Here is an 18704-nt window from a genome sequence, read left to right as displayed (position 1 = left end):
GTGGAGAGAAACCCGGCGTCTGCGTTAGCCTGCTCTTAACGAAAGGCGCAAAGGGGACCACAGCTTAACGTCCCATCCGACGGATGGAGTGTTGCGCTTGTCCTTCACACAACATTCAAGCAGGGATCGGGCAGTCTCTGAAAATTCTCTGCCACTGCCAGGATTTGAACCCGAGCCCGCCGGATGGGAAGCTAACACTCTAGCCACCACACCAACCCGATCCCCCTCGAATGTATCTCACCCACACAACTTTTGATCTTTATTCTCAAGTGAAATGACTGTAGGTCAACAGCTTTCAGTTACCACTCACTGTAGAAACATAATAATAGATAATATATGCTGTATAAAATTGTTAAGAATGCCTTAATTTCCCCAATTCTTTCAGCAAATGTTTGATTGAAGCCCTTGATTTTGTATCTTCTATTATCTTGTTGCAAAGGTTTAAAAAGCAGAGAAAAGAAGGTTAAACAGATAGCGTTCAATTGTCAGCCAATTTATCGTATTATTTTATTTTTGGAGATGGCTCCACTTAAAATCTTTGGTCCCAGTATTTGAGTAAAATTGATGGCTAATATTCGGACATTCACTGTATGCCATAAATAATGGCTTGATGGTAAATTCATATTCTTTCTTTAGGGAGGGGAATAAAGTTACTGGATTTTTAAAAAAGCTCCAATTTAAGTTTTGAAGATTATCTGTGCGAAGAAGTCACCGCTGATTGCCATCTTTCCTTTTTTTACATTTTTTTTCTGAGAAGATATAAGTGTAGACATACTAAGTAATAAATAAGATATGTGGTTAAGATTGACCTTACTTTTGGGAATCCTTAATTTATTCTTGTAATTCTTTTAATTTTAAAATTTTTAATAAACATTTATGTGAATATGACTGCTGGACTGAGTTGCATTTTTTCAAAGATTGGGATGGCAAACAACCCATCAAGGAACATTCATTTAATCAGTTTCTGCCAAATTTGGTACTACAAAATAATTATATTGAGAGGATGTAGACATTTATTGGCGGGTATTTGATTAAGTGCATTCCTTCATGGCACTTATATCCATCTAAACTTCAAAGTATATATTGGCATAGATTGTTTTAAATCACCGTGCTGGAGTATTATATTTTACATGGAAAGATTTATGTTATCCCTTCTTGCCCATCAATCATTAAGAGTATCTGAAGTTAAATTGCAATTATTATTTCCGTAGATTTTTATATTCTCGAAAGAAAATTATGAAAGGTTGTTTTGAGTATCATTCGAGTAATTCTAAGATTAAGGTGTACAATTTTCCCTCGCTGATTTACCATCACTTGACTGGGAACTTAAAATAGGGTTTTAGCTTTTCAAACCTGAATTTCTAACATCCTTTATCCCATCTCCTATGTAAACCTTGAAGTAGAGAGTACCAGTAGGAATTTGTATACATGCTTCCAAACCTGGCCAGAATTCTTCTTCCAATGAATCCTGTCCCTTCAGCCCATTCCTGGATATCCCAGTTGCTTTCATGTTCACAGCCTCGGGCATGCCGTGTCCTGTCATCACCTTGAACCCTCTATCCTGACCAGTATGACCTGAACCTTTTTACAGCTGTTGATATGCCTACGTCCTATGTTTTTTGTTATCTGCAGTGGCCATCATCTCCTCTGCTGACAGCGCAGAAAGAAGTTTGAGCTGGTGTGATGTTGCGCGAAGGGAGGCTACCTTGCATCCATTTCTATGTCATCTTTAATCACATGATTATTAGTTGTACCTCCATAGAATTTGAGTGAAGTCATTCTAAATTGTGGCTTAAGAACTTTTACGGTCTTTCAAGCCCATGCAATGTTTGGCATGAATAGGTGTGTGGGTGATAGAGAAATGGGTTGGGTGGTCTCCCTTACTGGCTGGGTGATGCGCGCTTGCCACCCATTTGTGCAAAGCGATTTGAGAGCGAGGCGACAGAGTGCTTGGTTTTGGCTCTTGTTGGGCCTTAGTTTGCCAAATCATTGGGTCAGATCACTAGGGAGCTCTTGCACCATGTGAATGAGCCATTTCAGGAGGTAGCAAGAGCACAAGATTGTTTGCTCCGTCCCCTCGACTCTCCCAAGAGCGCGTGCGTTGCTCCTTGAACCCTGTTTCCAACCAAAACTTAGGCTACCCTCTCAAATCGCTGGTATAACCCTCGTCGTGCGCAGAGTTAATGAGCAAGCCAAAAGCATATTTGGTCAGGTCCTCTGCTCACGCGAATCTGCCTGAAAAATGCTTTGAGAGAGTTGCCTGCGCAGCTGCGTCAAACAAGCTTTTTTTTCCTGGTCCTCACCTATCCTCATCGGCAAACAAAACTTAATATATCCTAAAATTTTTCTCACCTCTCCTATTTTAAACCTTTCAAATGACTTCAACGGGGAAGTAAGTACATGCATGTTATCTTTATAACTAACTAACTTAATTTTTAGGAGGTTAAGTTATTTTGCTCATGGAAGTAATATATTGAGCCTTAGCTCAAAAATGCATTGCTTTTTTGAATTTTGAAAGGTTTAATGTTGATCCTGTTCCATATCCTTGCCTTCTGGAGGAAAGGTTCTGGCCAAGGTTATGCTCCTGCCTTCGCTGCCAGTGAAGAAAGTCTAAATTTTTTCGAGTCTCTTGGTGTATTGAAGGTCCTGCAATATGGGCCATGCTTGCAGGTGAATGTTGGCCCACCGTGCTCCGATGCTTGTACCGGAGTCCAGTGAAGAGTGAATATGTGTGTGTCTTCATTCTGTTGTAGGGGAAAGCCCAGCAATATGTTCTGCATTAGGGGAAGTGAAATGCACATTGAATTTAAAAGAAATCAGCTTTAAAAATGGATGTTTTCAACTTCATTGCTTGGCTCTGAGGAATGAAATCTTTTGTCAAGTTACCAAATGATTTGAGATTGTAGCAAAGAGAGAGATATGTCCTTTTAAGATCAGTCAATACAATGGGAAAAGTTCAGTTCTTAAGATGTGAGTTGTATGCAGTTGTTGAAAGTAATTTAATAGTTGGGCCTATACTTATATGTTTAAAAAGTTCTATTCACTCTAAAAGCATGACATGTTTGAACTGCTGAAGAGAAGTGTAGTTAGTGGATGATTAAAAGTCAATAAAGAACCCACCAGTGCCAAGCACTTATAAATGGCCATTCATTAATTAGGGCTGAACGGGTGGTAAATATGGACAACTGAACATTGTGCTTAAAAGAAAAAAAGAATAGCAGTGCATTACATCCCTGTAAACTCACATTGCAAGCATTCCCCCTAGGGCTCCCACCTCGTTTTTGGTGATTGATTACATACCTTGTGAACAAACTACTTACTAATGTCAACTTTCTCATTTTTTCTCCCCAACCACTGTGAATAGCTGTTGTAGATGATGTTGTGGTGAGTGAGGGGGGGGTTCGCAGGAGTCGGTCCCCCCCACACCCAGAGCCAGCTGGGCGCTACGCTCTCCCTGCGACACTGGTGCCAAGTACGTTCCTCGGCCACACCGCAATATAAGACCAAAAAAGAGATGAGCGATCCAGACTTCCTCTCCCGGAGCCCATGCATGTGAAAAACACTTGAACTGCTTGTTTGAGCTCGCTCCCATTCATTTTTGCGCTCCATAAAATTGAATGGGCTCACGGCTGAATTGGCCTTGTGTTCGTGAAGAGTCAGTTGGTATTTATGAGATCATGTTAGATTTCACTTTTTTTGTATGGCTGCTTGGCCACCACTCATTTTATGGCAACGGTGGAGGAGGTCTGTGACAGGTTTTGATTTCCCTACGCTATCGATGGTGCCACACCAAGACAAAGAAGATGAAGGTAACGTATGGGCAAGATTCAGAGGGCCTTGTTCCTCGAAGTATCCCAGTGCAAGTCGTTTTTAAAGAATGTAATGTGGTAATGTTGTGTTGCCAACGAACAAGATGCTTCTTAAGCTTTATCCTACATAGACGTCTTACTGTGTCTTATTCTTCAAAGAAAACGCGTAAGCACTTGGGATAATTGGTGCAGCAGGACCCTCGCGCATGCTTCCTTTCGCGACCGCGCTTTAGCTAGGGTGCATTTGCAAGTTTGGCACTTGCATAGCCAGGGACAAGCTTTGCGTGCTGGGAATTACATGAAGGGCACCACGAAGTTGGACGGTTGACATATGCTCTTGGTGGTTCTGCGACTCCCTCAGGGGCTAAAAGAAAAATTTTTCTTTTTTCCCGTGTTCTCTTATTGCACCACATGTTTTTTTTGTCTCGTCAAAATTCCACACCCCCCTTAACGGACTCGCGACTGCCATCGCCTGCGTTGTGGGCCGTCCGCGCATCTCGTGGCCTGCCACGCTGCTGCGCGTAAGCAGGGGTGGGTGACTTTTGGCATTAGGAAACACCTTAGCGTAGTTTCCATTGCAGTGGGAAGGGGCAGGCAGTGCTTTGCCGACGTTGCGCGTAGGTTTAATAATTCTTTTCCCCTCGTGGCCCTCACTCTTCATACGACGCGAGCTGTAAGCAAACGCCCATCTACTCAAGGGCCATCACTGATCTCTTTCTTTTGTCTCCTCCCCCCCTCTGCCCACCATCCTCTTTGCTACCCGCCTTCCTCCACTCACGTCAATCTCTGCGCACTTTGTGCTATGCCTCTGTGCGCGGTCTCAAAAAAAATAAACACTCAAAAATATCACCCTCCACCGACGGGTACACCCTTGTTGGAAACATGAATACTTTGCCTCTCTCCACATCCAACCCACCATGGTTTCAATCCATCAATGGAAAACCATGGAACAAATCCCGCCCGCCATGTTACGCACCGTACCTGTTTTTCCCCTGCACTTTCCCCCCTTCCCTACTTCTCTCTCTCTCTTCCTCCTCTGCCCTGCACCCTTATGTAGGCATGCTACTTGAAAGCAATTGAGACCAGACCTGACTTTGCTGTCGCCTGGAGCAACCTAGGGTGTGTGTTCAATGCGCAAGGCGAGATTTGGCTGGCCATCCATCACTTTGAGAAAGCCGTGGCCCTTGATCCCAACTTCCTTGATGCCTACATCAACCTGGGCAACGTTTTGAAGGAGGCACGAATCTTTGATAGGTGAGTGCCATTCAGTTTTCTCTTATTGTGTGACACTTGTTTGATAGCATTCATGGTGGTGATTGTAGGTGTTGGTTATTTCAGGTGTAAATTATTTGAGGATTCTTTTATTTACTGGAAACTTTCTATAAAATCCTGCTATTTTTTTGTTGTCTTGCAAGTAAAATTGAAAAAGAAACACTTTTGGTTGTCCAGTTTGTAGGTTTGTCTGATACAATAGTGTGCACATAGCCCCTACTTTCATTTACTTGGTGATTCAACCTGAAGGTTGATTTGTGTAGGTGAGGGTAAAGCCCTCAAGCATAGCCTCAGGCATGTGCACATCAAGTGCTGGAGAGCCATGGGCCACAGGATTTCTAATGGGGGTTTCCAAAGGCTTCTCCCAAGATTTTAATCTGAAATCCTTCGATTAGCAGACAAATGCTCTACCTACCAGGCTACCACCACACGTAGCCCCATAAACATCTCAATTTTTTAAGGTTTTTGTTGTAGTGTACTCTATGCTTGTGTTGTACTTGACTCTGATTTTCTGTCATTTTAGAAATTGTCCTTTCTGCACCTTTCAGGAAATCTCTAGAAAAGAAAAAAATTTAGTTGTATGCTTAGTCTCATTCATTATTCTGTCGATATTGAATCTTGCATTCTCAGATGTATCTAAAAACATGCGTACAACCTGCCTCTAGACTCAAATCTTATTATACTAGATGTTATAAGTAAAGAGAATAGATCTTTTAGCCAAATAGAGCAAGGATTTGAATTGATGTAATACATAAGCGTGTCTGCACGCGTGTTTTATATTTTAATTGTGGTTTGAAATTAATTGAAAATTTTAGCTGGTGTAAATTTAAATAATTTGAGGAGAATCAAATGTCCAGTGTTGTTGATCATGCGGATCCGTAATAATAAAAATGAGATTTAATAATTACATTGAAAACCCTTAAAACCTTTATGGTGTAATTTTAATTATTTTCAAATTTTGGTAGTTATCAGGTAAGTACTTAGTGTTACGAATTTATTTATCGATTAATTTTCAATGTGGTGAAAACTTGAATACTTCCAGTGCATAGCTTTTACTTAATTTTGCAAAGTATTGCTTTGGAAAAACATTCTTCCCTGAGGCATCAGATAATATTAAAGTATTGTGTGTTTGTGTTAACTTTTTTATGGACATGGTAACATTAATTGAGATAAGAAAGGATAGGGCAGCTCTCTTTTTAAATACACTTTTCCATTCATTGTAGATGTCAAGTGGAAAGTCATCTCATAGTTCATTTTATATCATGTCACCTCTTGCTTCATCACATGAAATTTTATTTCTTTTTTAATTTTATACATTGATTGCTAATCATTATTATTACAGTTGTCTGAATAGAAATATCTACAAGAATAATATAGACAGCTAATAATAAGACGTGATGTACAGGATGTAGGTATCCTACATTTTATATAGACATTTGTGAGGCAGAAATATGTTAACAAGAGAAAATTTATCACAGAGTCCAATAGCAATTAAAAGAAGACAATGAGTTTATGTTTTTATGTGGCTAGTGTTAAAAGTTTCTCCTTCATTTTTAATCTTTTTTGAATGGAACATGACCAAGTAGACAAGGGACCACTTCATTGATATATAAGTTCAGTTACAAGGGAATGAAGTATAACATGTGCACTCTAATGTGATAGTTCATTTATTTAATTTGACCCTAAGTTTTCCAATGATGTTTTGGGCATACCACTTCCCCCATTTCCGTGTGCTACGTGCTCGCACAAGCATCGATAAAACATTCGAATAATCGTTAACGAATGCTAAATGCGAAATATTGTTTGATTACGAGTTGTTTTCACCATGCTTGTGTACAAAAAGTGGGTTTGCGCGTCGAAGTAGCAGTCTGCCTTTAATTTTGAATTATTGACCATAATCAATGGCCTAATGCATTTTGTGCATCCCTGTATTGCTGCTTACACCTTCTTAAATTTCTGTGATTTTTTTTTTAAAGAACCGTACTATTTCTCATTCACATACTTTTAATTTCAGTGCTTGATTTCAATGAGTTCTTTGTGAATCTCCCGGCATCACTTTCCCCGAAGGATTTAATATGACTTCACTATCTGATACCTGATCATAAAAAAAATGTTTTGAAACCGGCCTGGTAGTCAAATTAAAATATTTGTGGAAAATTTCCTATAGTTGTTAATGTGCTAATTGTATAGTATGGTGAGCTGCGAGTCAAGTTTTTGCAAATGGTTTCATGGTCTATAACAGAGTGGTTATTTACGAATATGTTTCCCACATGATGTAGTATCATTTTAAGTCCTGGCGCAAGAGGCCTGTATCGAGATAGTATATTTCTTCCTCGTAAATACAGCGTGGGTCGTATTGATTTTGTTTGTTGTCCTTAGGAAATCATGAAGGGAAGAAGGAGCGTTAGTTAAGGGGTCATTTACTTCATCGCCATATTTATTTCGTGCCTTTTCAGTATCTTGTCACTCCTATTTCATAAAGTTTATAGTTTCCTTTTCAGTGTTCCCGATACCTACTAATACTTACGGGTGTGGAGGTATTGCATACCCACCACGGTACGCAAGAGTTGCAGAGGCCCTCCTCCAGAAAAATGTTAAGAATAATGGTTCAAAATGGCGAGTTTTACGGCTTTCTGAGGGATATTTTATTAATCCTAGCACTATTCTATAAGTACTACTGATAAAATAAGTAAAATGGATTAAACTTAAAAATTTCTCTGAGCTCGGGGGGGGGGGGGGGGTTTATCCCCCATAAACTCCCCCCCCTCGCTGCGCCACAGGTGAAAACAACGCATAATCAAACAATATTTCGCACTTAGCGTTCTTTAACGTTTATTTGAATGTTTTTATCGATGCTTGTGTGCGAGCACGTAGAACACGGAAATGGAGGCCAACTGATTCGCGATGCGAGTTCAGCAGAGGGAAATGGGGGTATGTAGTATGCCCTCTCGACCTTGACCCGATGTGCGAGGCAGAGGGCGCGATTTGCTTCCAATTGGAGACGCGACGCGATTGCGTTTTCCTCATCTCGGCGTTGAGATGATGGACGTTTCGCCCCGTTCGTTAGGAGTCACATTCACGGCTGAATATGCTCGATTGTAATTGGAGTAGGCTCCACGGGCTTCCAGCCCGACCGCTTCCTCGTAAATTCGGTCTTATCCCGCCGCTAGGTCTTTTGGTCCATTTTTTCTTTCTACATACATCGCCGCTGCCTCAGTTTGGTCGCATCCCTCTTCCGTTTGTAAATTATTCGCTTGTATTCAACGTTGGAATCTTCTTTTATAATTATTCGAGTGAAGATTCGCGGGTATAAACGCAACAAACTTCAATTTGCATATTCAGGCTCGAAATGTAATGTGTTGTATCGTTAAGTACAGTATAATTTATGGAGTAAATGCTTTCTCAGGTAATTAGGTGGAATTATTTTTAGCGTTGCTGACTTATGGAATACAACCGATTCCATCCTCTTACTTCATCAGGTGCGCTAGTAAATTCTGTTATCGTTTATGAAGTCGGTGGTACGTATTCATTTATAAATATATTTTACCTGTATACTTGCCTTCAGGGCGTCTTTCCCCGTCTTGATGATCTAATTTAGTATTTTGTTGCCAAGTAGGCATTGCCTGACGGTTCCGCGTCGTGCTAGTGAAAATATATTGAGCGGAAGTGCGATACCATTTATTCTGCCATGCATGTGAGAGCCTTAGATGTTACATGTTTTATATTCCGTTCATTTTTTCAGTTCCTTTCTTGTGGGAAATTTACTGTAAACTCTTGCATTTCATGGTACCTTTGTTTAGACGCATTGTACATGAAGCGTCGCAGAAACTCTCTTTTTTAAGATTCTCTCAGACAGTTTCACTAAAGCTACTCGCGGCGGTGGCGTATCATACTTCCTCAAATTTCGTTCATTTCGTGGAATCTCATCTTGACCTTGGCATCCAAATTCTTGGAATTACACACTTTCGAATAAAATGGGATTTGTTCTTCATCCAGAAGCTTTCATCCCCTGGCTGTAATTTACTGGGAAATTTAATATTTGATTCACTAATTTTGGCAGTAATATCATCCCAGGGCTTACCCATCTGCTTTTATATTTGCGTCATTTATGTCTCTGGAGACATCGCTGCTGAATTCTTAAGATATTGTTTGCTCCAAATTAACCATGCAGCACTTGCGTGTTTCCAGAACAAAAGCGTGGCATTTTGTATTATTTGGTTTCAGCTAGAGTCTAATGGAGTTTTCATCACGCAATCACGCAGACAGTCTTCAAGCCATCATTTCACGTTTGGTATCTAGGTGAATTGGGTATTTTATTTGTGAGACAATGGTCTCTCGGTATTTATCTGAATAAAAAAGGTCACTTAATTAACGTAAGTTACCGTGACTTAACCACTTGGTGGCATACTGCTTGAAGGGAATTTGTAATAGACGCGTAACTGTTAACGCGTTTGCAAGCACGCGTCCTTAACAAATTTCTCTTCCTAATTATGTTTTTTTAACAGAAATCGAAAATTTTACATACTTAAATTTCTGGTACTTCATTGTCTTCACGATTGTCGAATATTTGATTTGCTCAAATATTTGTATGATATGGTCTACACTTACAGGCTTTTTATTTTATTTATAAAGTTTTTTTCTTTAAATAATAGAAGTGTTTTTAGAATGTCGAAATTTCCTTTTTCCTTGGCATTTACTGTGCAATTTTCATAGGTGATTTGTGAAACTGCAATTTTTCTTACTATTCAAATGGATTATTTTGAAAGTAAATGCCCCTCTTTTAAGTGACGGCGACGGAAATGTCTCATTGCTTTTTTGTGAAATATGTTGCAGCGATTCTGCTAATCAACGGCTGATTATTTCGTGCCGTAGGTGCTTTATATTATCACTCCGTAAGTCTCTGTGCTTCCGCCTAATCGCTTGGTGTTGACAACGTAATCGCCAGCTTGTCGTCATTCCACTTCGTCTTTGGAACCGTTTAAATTAAGTTTTACGTTGCCACACGAAGTTAGCAGCAGTCCCAATTTCCTGACGCGGAATTGGTGGACTTCCATTTGCTCGGAAATAGTTTTGAATTTGCTAGTGGCAATTTATATTGGTTGTGAAATAATCCGCCGCTCATCATGTGTAATTGGACGTCCTGGTCTTTCTTCAGTCCTTTCTTTGAAATCGGCACAATTTGTCTCCCTAAACTGAGATTGCCAACGTGGGCACTGGGCCAAATTTCACGAACGTACCTTCGCATTTAAGTATCCTCGATGACACTCTTCAGAGCTAAGTGGACCCAACTTTTTCCGGGTGTTTCTCACATCATACCATCCGCGGAAAATGATATATGTTTGTGTTAAGAAATAATATTTTCCGCCTCGAGGTTTTATTCCCGAACGAGTTTCAGGGCTGATTCCGACGTTTGTCTTTATTAACGTGCTCTTCTTGGGTGCAGGAACGATGCGGAGAAGTTTGTTTGGCGATCATGATAATTTCTAGGCGAAAGAGGCAAAAAATCATAAAAATAATAACCGTCGCCTAATGAATGCTTTTTGCAGTTTTGCTAATCATTTATAGTTGTAGGCCTCCTCAGTGAACAACGCGACGACGCCATGTCGTATTAAGCCTAACCCGGATAAGATTGTGTTCGATTTCCATTTCATTGCCTTTTAATTTTATGTCTACGAATTTTTGGTGTTGCCTTTATCCCAAGTCATCAGTGGACCTTTTTTTTTTCAATTTCCGTTGCAGTTGCTGCAAAAGACAGAAAACGCCGTAATTGGCGATTTAGAGCGTTATGGCGATAAAATTAGTTGCAGGTTTCCCTCGAATTCACATGAACTCTGCTGATTTTAATGAAATGATCATTTAATTCTCGAAATTCGCTTTTGATCCAATTTTCTCCGACTTCCCTGGTAAAGAATATTGGGCGACAGTAGTATATTTTTTCAGTTCAAATCTTTTTCACCTCAATAAAGTGTCCTCCCTCTAAGAGTATTCATTAGTGTGCCAGTTTGGAGTCAAGTGGTTGGAGTCAATTTCCATATCCTCGCCTGCCAAACCGAAGGTCGTAGGTTCGAATCCCGCCTGGGTAGGTGATCCCTATCCAGGGCATGGATGTTTGTGTTGTACCTACTTTGTTAATATTGGAAACCCTCGTTGTAAAAGGCCGTCATGTGCTGTTTAAGGGGAAGTTGATAATAAATAAATAAATATCGACAGTTGTGGGATCAGAGGAAGACGGCAGAAGGTTGTAAGTCGCGCAGCGAATTCTTCTTTAATTAGCTTCCCTGGATTTTCGGAAGAGGCTCATATCTTCACCCACCCTCCGCCCCATTATATTACATATTAAAGTGTGCCCATGTATTCCTATCCACTTCTCTCGCCCTCTTCCCTACGGCAGTCTTCAGCCCCTCTCATCTCCCTCGAGGCTAGCAGTTTTGGCTTCCATCCGCCACAGTTCTTTTCCGCAATGATCTAGAGCCCAATTCTTTCTTATTGTTAGTGATTTTTATCCTTATGCAGAAAACAAGTGATGATCCGATACGGAAAAAAACACTCTTAAACAACGTCATCCCCGTAAAGTTTTTTAACACAACTATAGTAACCACTATGTTTCAAATGTATTAAGATCTCAACTCCCAATCACAAGTATTGCATCATTGGTAAAAGATCCTTGACTTCGTTTTCAATACGCGTGAGTTAGTTGCACTAATGTTGCACGAATGTGTCTTGGTAATGAAAATCTTCAAAATAATGCACTTCATTAGCCTATACTTGCTTAGTGGGATTCCATTACGTTGCACAGAATGCGTAAAGTTGGTTATATTCCACGCTTTATTTTACCGTGAGGGTTTTAGCACTTAAGTGCCATTATCAAGGAAACTCCCTTTGACTTTATCATCGTCATCATCATTAGTCAACAACCTAAGATTGGTTTGACGCAGCTCTCCATTCCGCTTTCTTATCCGCTAGCCTTTTCATGGTGACGCATTTCTTCTCTTTTACATCCTTTATAACCTGTCCTATGTAACTCATTCAGGGCCGTCCCTTTCCCTTCTTCCCTTCCACCTGTCCTTCTATGATTGTCTTCCCCATGCTATCGTGCCTCATAATGTGGTCAACTAAGTTGTCTCGTCTTCCTCTTTAGGTTTTAAGAAGACTATTCTATTTTCTCCCACAATTCTTAGCTCTTCCTCATTACTTGCTCGATCGATCCGTTTTATCTTGGTCTTTCTCTGTTAGCATCGCAGCTCGAATGCTACCACTCTCGACTTCTCTGTTGCTGTCAGCGTACGAGCCTTGCTCCCGCACTCATTGCCTTTTATTTACCTATAGGTAATATTTTTTTTATATTTCCTTTCGTTTGAAAATGACAAATAGTCTTGGATTGCCCCAGTAGTGTTTTCTCTCCGAGTCGACCGCCTCCCTTTCTTGCACTGTCTGCAACCGGGCCCACTCCTTCCTCCTCCGCCCGCAAAACCCTTCCGAGCGCACGAGACCCTTTCCCTGCTGTCAAGATCCACCCACTCGCCTCCCTCGAAGAAATCCACGTTATTTACCCTCCGCGCCATCTAGATGGGGTCTAATATAAGCGCGGAAGGACGTCATCTGAAGCACTTCCCTCCCCCCTCGCCTCCATGGCCATCCGTGTATCTTTTAGACTCTTCCGACAAGCCACCGACGCCGTCTCCTCTTCTTTCCTACCCCCCCCGGACCGTATACGCTCATCCTCCTCACTATCTTGGCCCGTATAAACCCGATGCGGTCGCCCTCCAATCTCCGACGAAGTTAGGTTAGATGCCTTGTGGAATGGAAACGAATTCGAGCTCCGTACGCGTATTAAAAACCCGAATGTCACCAAACTTTGAAATTTCGGGTTACGCGAGGGTCACCGGTGATGAGTGTCATTCTTGAAATTAATTAATGATAAATGTATGCATCGCATCATCACCATCAGTCAACCGTCGTGACGTTAGTTCGGAGCGCTTTCCTATCTGCTAGCCTTTTTATAGCGAGTTATCTTCTGCTTTGCATTCTTAATGATCTGTCCTGTGTATGTCATTCGGGGACGTCCCATTCCTTTCTTTCCCGTCCACTTTTCCTTCGACGATTGCCTTCATCAGGCCTCATAGAGTGCCCAACTAAGTCGTCTTCTCGTTTGTACTCTAAGACTTCTCTTCTTCTCCTTCCCATTCCTCAAAGCACTTCCTCATTGCTTACTCGGTCCATCCATTTCATCTTCATAATTCTTCGGTAAGGCAGCATTTCGAATGCTTCCACTGTGGACTTCTCTGCTACTATCATCGTCCAAGCCTCGCTTCCATGGAGAAACATTCTCCATATGCATCATCTGATGAATTGTTTCCTGACTGTTGGAAGCTTTTGTTTTCATAGTTAAATGTTAGGTCCAGGCTCCTCTTTTATGCGGCATGCTCTTATCTTAGTTACCTTGTCCTTCCATATTTTTCAAATTATTTCTCAAATGATTCATGAGTAGATTAATTACATTAATTTTGCTCGCCGATGACGTCTTTCCCTTGATCCGATCACGTGACCATCCAACAAGAGAGTATCTTGGGAGCATATCTTAAGATGATGCAATTCGAAAGAATGGTTGAACAAACAAGTTCTCGGTTCCCTCGAGACTGTGTTGGGGCAATAAGAAGAGAATCGATTTTTTGTCATTAAATTAGACTTTTTTTCTGGTGGGCGAAAACAATGTTTTTATCAGCTTCTCCAGTAATGCGGGTATCTAATGTGACGGCTTAAGAAATCAGAAAGACCTTATCAATGTTGTTACGTACTGGGTAGCGAGAGTAATTGCGCTTTGATACACTGAACGGTTGAGGCCTTAACTTCGTAGAAATCCGTTATAAGGTTAGGAAAAATAGCAACTTTGCTTTTCTGCGTACACTTATATTGCCGTCAACCAGTTTCGATACACTATATCATTCTAGACTTGAAAATGATACTGCGCTTTGTTAGTTGAGGTAATATTTTTGGAGGGAAATATATCTGTTGCCAAATGCCTTAGTATTGTTTTTCCCTGCGATGGTCCATCGTGGTTTTCATCTGTCTTCTTTAGAAGCGATGTTATTCTTTGATGTGACGCGCTTTGCATTTTAGGATCCGCATATTCTGAACATTTTCCCTCTGTTACAGTCCATTTGTCTTTGTGCGTAGAAGTTTCCTTGTTGTAAGAGTCCGTTACATGACGTAAATATGCAGTATTTATCCTACACTGTCCCTAGTTCTCTGGGGATCATTAAATGAAGCTCGGGCATAATGTGCTCATTTTTCTCCCTCCGGCTTTGCGAAATTACGTTGAATTTTGGAAGGATTGTGGTTTGCGGGAGGAAGACCCGTTTTTCTCAGAACTGCTCCTTAGTCTGCAGAATACATTTCCGCTCCGGGCCGTAGTGTGTTTTTTCTCTCTCTCTCTCCTCCGAGGGGCGGCGGCGTAAGCCGGAGGAAGTCTTTGGAATCCCTTCGCTATTAGCTCCTTTCACCGCCCCAGCATTATGTCCGCTTGTTCTTCCTCATCCTCTTATTGTGCCATTCAAGAGTTTGGTTGCTTTTCTACAGCTTAGTGCCTTCCTTCCATCTGCTGGAATTTTTTTATTCGCCCTTTTTATTTTATCGCTGCTTGCGGATAATATATTTTTTTGGCGTACGAAACTATTTTTTATGACCAAAGCGATTTGGTCACCATATTTTCTGATTTTCGTGAAAATTTTCTCAGGAGATTCTATCATTTGTTACTCAGTTGCTAGTGACAGTTTTCCACCTTAGCACGATATTTTCCCGAGTTCATGTTTTATATAATTATTGACGAATAACACGGTATCGGATCACAAAGACCAAGTATTCGATTAAAGATCATATTTGGCTGCAGTGATGTATTCAGAAAATTAATCATTTAATTGGAGCAGTATTCGGTCTTAGGCTACCAAATCCTACAATGCGAGTTACGGTGCCTGATTTCATCCCATTCCTTCATCGTATTCTCCTGGTAGTAGATTCTTCACGAAAACGAGTTTCATTTTTCGCAGGTATAGCTTAAGATATTTAGTTCGCTGCGTAAAGTCAATAGGCCGTCCGTGATAAATTACGAAGTGATGCCCGCTAGTGGTTGGTTGTGGTGTCGTTTATCAGTGCCTTTTTATACATATATCTAGAAAATAAACTGCCTTCTACAATTTTTTTATGAAGATCGCATCGACCTGTTTGTGGTTAATACTGGGACGGCTTATGTGATTGTTAATCGTTTTCTGAATTGGTCGGAATATGGCCAATTCCTGAATGCAGGACTGACTGTATGGCCGTTTCTCTGATTTATGAATCGATCAGTATTGACCTCGTGTTGTTTTTTTTTTTGAGAGATTTAGGGGGCATTACGAATTCCCCTCCAATTTTAGTTTCCCTTCAACGATTCCCTAAACAGGGTTTTATTATTCTTGCCTCTTCCCTTTCACCAAGGTAAATACGAAGGCGATATCGTCGGGATTTTATCCGCTCATGCGATCGGCTTTAATCCACCAATGCGAAACTAACGTTCCTCTCCATTAAAATACGATCGCGGCAGTTTCCATGATTTATTTATTCGCGCTCGATTCTAACCCAAGTTTTACGCTGCTCTCCCCCCAAGGCCCCGAAATATTTCCTACTAACTTTCCCTCTTGCATTCCTTTGGACGAGTCCTCCGGCGCACTTTCTGCTTGGGAACCCATATGCCCCTCCTCTCCCATTCGTGAGATGTAACTAGTTCTCGGAATAGAATTCACGACCCAACTCCCGAAGAGTCGTTATCGCCCATCATCTTCAAAAACCTGCCTGATTTACGGGAGCCGAGCTCCAGTAGGCGTCCGTCTACATATAGTTAACCTCCCCGCTGAACAGGCACTTGTGGACGCGCAGGAGTCATCCTATGACCCTCGTGTGCAAGTTCAGTGCCCTTATAACCTTTTAATGGCCCAGTTGGTGGGAGAACTCATGACGTATTTATTGGTCTATGTTGTTAATAAAACGGTTTATCAGACTATAGTAATTCGAAAGTAGTATTCGCATAATGAGCCTCGTCATCACTATTTTCGGCTAACGAATCTATTGAATCGATAAATGAAAAGACTTCGTTTATTTGATCGGCAACTCATTTTGTGATGAAACGTTTAAGTTGCTCGGAAAAGGATTTTAAAGTTAGTGACGTCTCTCGATGCTCCTATCCTATAATTGGGGCGCTGCACACTATTTCCCCACTACTTACTTTCATTTGACATCTGATTCCATCGCTAGCTTAACCACCTTCAATGAAGAGAAGTCTGGAATTAACGAGTTGGTGGTTGAATGTTGAATCATTTTTTTACGCCGACAATTTATGTGTATCTCTGTTCTATCTCCATTATGTATGGATGAAGTAGCCATATCGGATCAAAGTAAGCAACCTCGTTCGTTTTGGATTTCGTTGGCAAATATCGAACATTAAAACGCGATCTTGTGAAGCTGCTCAACTACTTTACTCGATTATTCAAGTCGATCTGATGGCATTTTTGAATTTACTAAGTTAAATGAAATACATGGGTGGTCGGTAAAATAATAGGTTGACTTTTTTAGTTTCACTTCTTTCTCAGTTTGTGTCTGCTGATTGATATTTTTGTCGTTATTGTTTTGTTGAAAGCGTGGATGCAAGCGCTGCAGACAATCAACCCGTGGGAGAATAACTACAAGTCACTCTCTGATAGCCCCCTGGGGAGTCAAATGATTCAACGGTATATAAGTATTCCATTCATGAGTGTGGAAGTTCGGAAGTCGAAAAACAGCTGACCACTGTCATGAGCTTCGCCCGTCTAGTCACGCCTGCGATGAAATTCCTGTGCCCCGGATTCTGCGACGTGGGGAAAATTAAAACGGGGCCAAGATTAACGGACTGACATTACTCAGCGGATTTCGTGGAACAATTCCCCTTTCAAATTTATCGTATTTGGCCCGCCATTAATTATTTCGAGATATTTGTTTGGTTATTTAGATTTCTATGGTAGGTCAAGGAAACGGTTTTCAGTAATGTTCTTAGGGGACTAAATTAATTATTGGCGAACTGTAATAGAGCTCTCCTCAGGACTTTTTAAGATTTCTCGAAGGAAAAAACGCAGTTCAATATAAGTATGCATAGAAAAATCGCATTTAATTAGTCATTTATTTTGAATCTGTAAAACCTAATTTAAAATTATCTTGAATGGCATGAAATTATCGTGGCATAATCTAACAAAACCCAAACCAATGAAGAAGTAATTATTGTGCCACTTTTTATTACGTGTAATTGTTGTCATGCTAATTATTTGAAATTAATTTTTTAAACCTTCAATACCTCTAATAGCTCTGATGATTGATTAATCACAATGCGCTGTCAGCAGAGAATGTTATCGGATGCTGACTTCGTGACATTCCATCGACAACCAATTTATTAGTTGCAAAAGACCGATCCCGTAGGTAGATGATGTTCATTTACGCCCTCGCACCTTCGTGTAATGAGCGTTGGGTCGCTTTCTCGTCTGTAGTTGTAGTCGGGCATGATGAAGGGCAATCGGTCTGACGTTCAATTACTCCGTGATCACCGTCGCCGCTGGGTGATCGATCATTGCGCGTCAACGAGTGCGTTTAGCTCGGCAAGAATAAACGTAATACTGATCTGCTACCTCTCGATGATTAGGCATTGATTAATGTTCATGAGAAATGGATTGATTTATGGAGGTGATCCAATACACGAGACTAATAGACTCGTCTCTTTTTTTATCCCGTTTCGAATTCCTATCCATAATTTCATGGCAGAGGGTACAATTTGTAACGAACAGCTTGCTTTTGGGGTGATGGACAACGGAAGATTGGAAGGACCAGATAAATTATCCGAATTATCCTTACATTCAAACCGTGGAATTGCAAACAAAATGGTTTACTTCAATCACGTTAAGCAGGCCTTTGTTTTACATAAACATTGTTCGGATGTCACGGTTTATTTTTTGCCCTAGTGAAATTTAAAAAAAAGGTTATTATTTAAATAGGTTGCCGTAGCAATAGCAAATTTTATAAATTCGAAAGAACTATTCAAATAGATTTTTTACGAGTCTGCTCATATTGACTTTGGTCTACAGCGAATCTGTTTTACGTTATTTCATTTATTTTGTCTGCCGTCGTCTTCAGTCTAAGTCTCAATCGATATTGCTTCATTAATGCGCGAAATAGTTGCCATTTCCTGTCATTCGTGATATGCGATTCGAGGAATTGGGATGCAAATGAAACTTCGTGCTATCTCTCTATCTGATTGCAACTTCGTTTTCATTTTAGCCTGAGTTTTTTTTTTTTTTACGGTGGCGTTGAGATCTTCATCGCTGATGTGTTTGGCCTGGTGAGTGTGGTGCGACGTCATCGTTTCCCTCATGTCGCCACGGGTTTTATTGGCGTGTGTGCCCGCGAATTTCGACGGCGGGCGTCGCGTCGTCATTTGCAGCATTCGCTTTATCTCTCATTAAACCATCTCACGCTAGAATGGCGTCGATGCGTATCTTCGCGAGTCGCTTGTTACGTGTGCTGCGTTATCTCCCATTTTCGCATCGACGGCTTCGTTCCTGCGGGTCGGGGATG

At 40.9% G+C, this 18704-nt stretch overlaps 1 protein-coding gene across 2 annotated transcripts in view; it reads left to right on the top strand.

Annotated features, from left to right (window-relative positions):
• Positions 1-18704, top strand: part of LOC124158511 (UDP-N-acetylglucosamine--peptide N-acetylglucosaminyltransferase 110 kDa subunit) — a 155289-nt gene that overhangs the window by 25492 nt on the left and 111093 nt on the right. Inside the window, exons 1-2 of one of the 2 annotated variants that reach the window (XM_046533635.1) lie at positions 197-3809; positions 4867-5063. In XM_046533635.1, the coding sequence (XP_046389591.1) occupies positions 3804-3809; positions 4867-5063 (203 nt within the window). In that variant the 5' untranslated portion in view covers positions 197-3803. Of the gene's footprint in view, positions 1-196; positions 3810-4866; positions 5064-18704 lie in introns of those variants that run through there. The other variant, XM_046533634.1, reaches the window with a different exon arrangement.

Source organism: Ischnura elegans, chromosome 5 (genome assembly GCF_921293095.1).
Source record: "Ischnura elegans chromosome 5, ioIscEleg1.1, whole genome shotgun sequence".
NCBI classification, from domain to species: Eukaryota; Metazoa; Arthropoda; class Insecta; order Odonata; family Coenagrionidae; genus Ischnura; species Ischnura elegans.
This window is presented reverse-complemented; position numbering and strand designations above follow the sequence as displayed.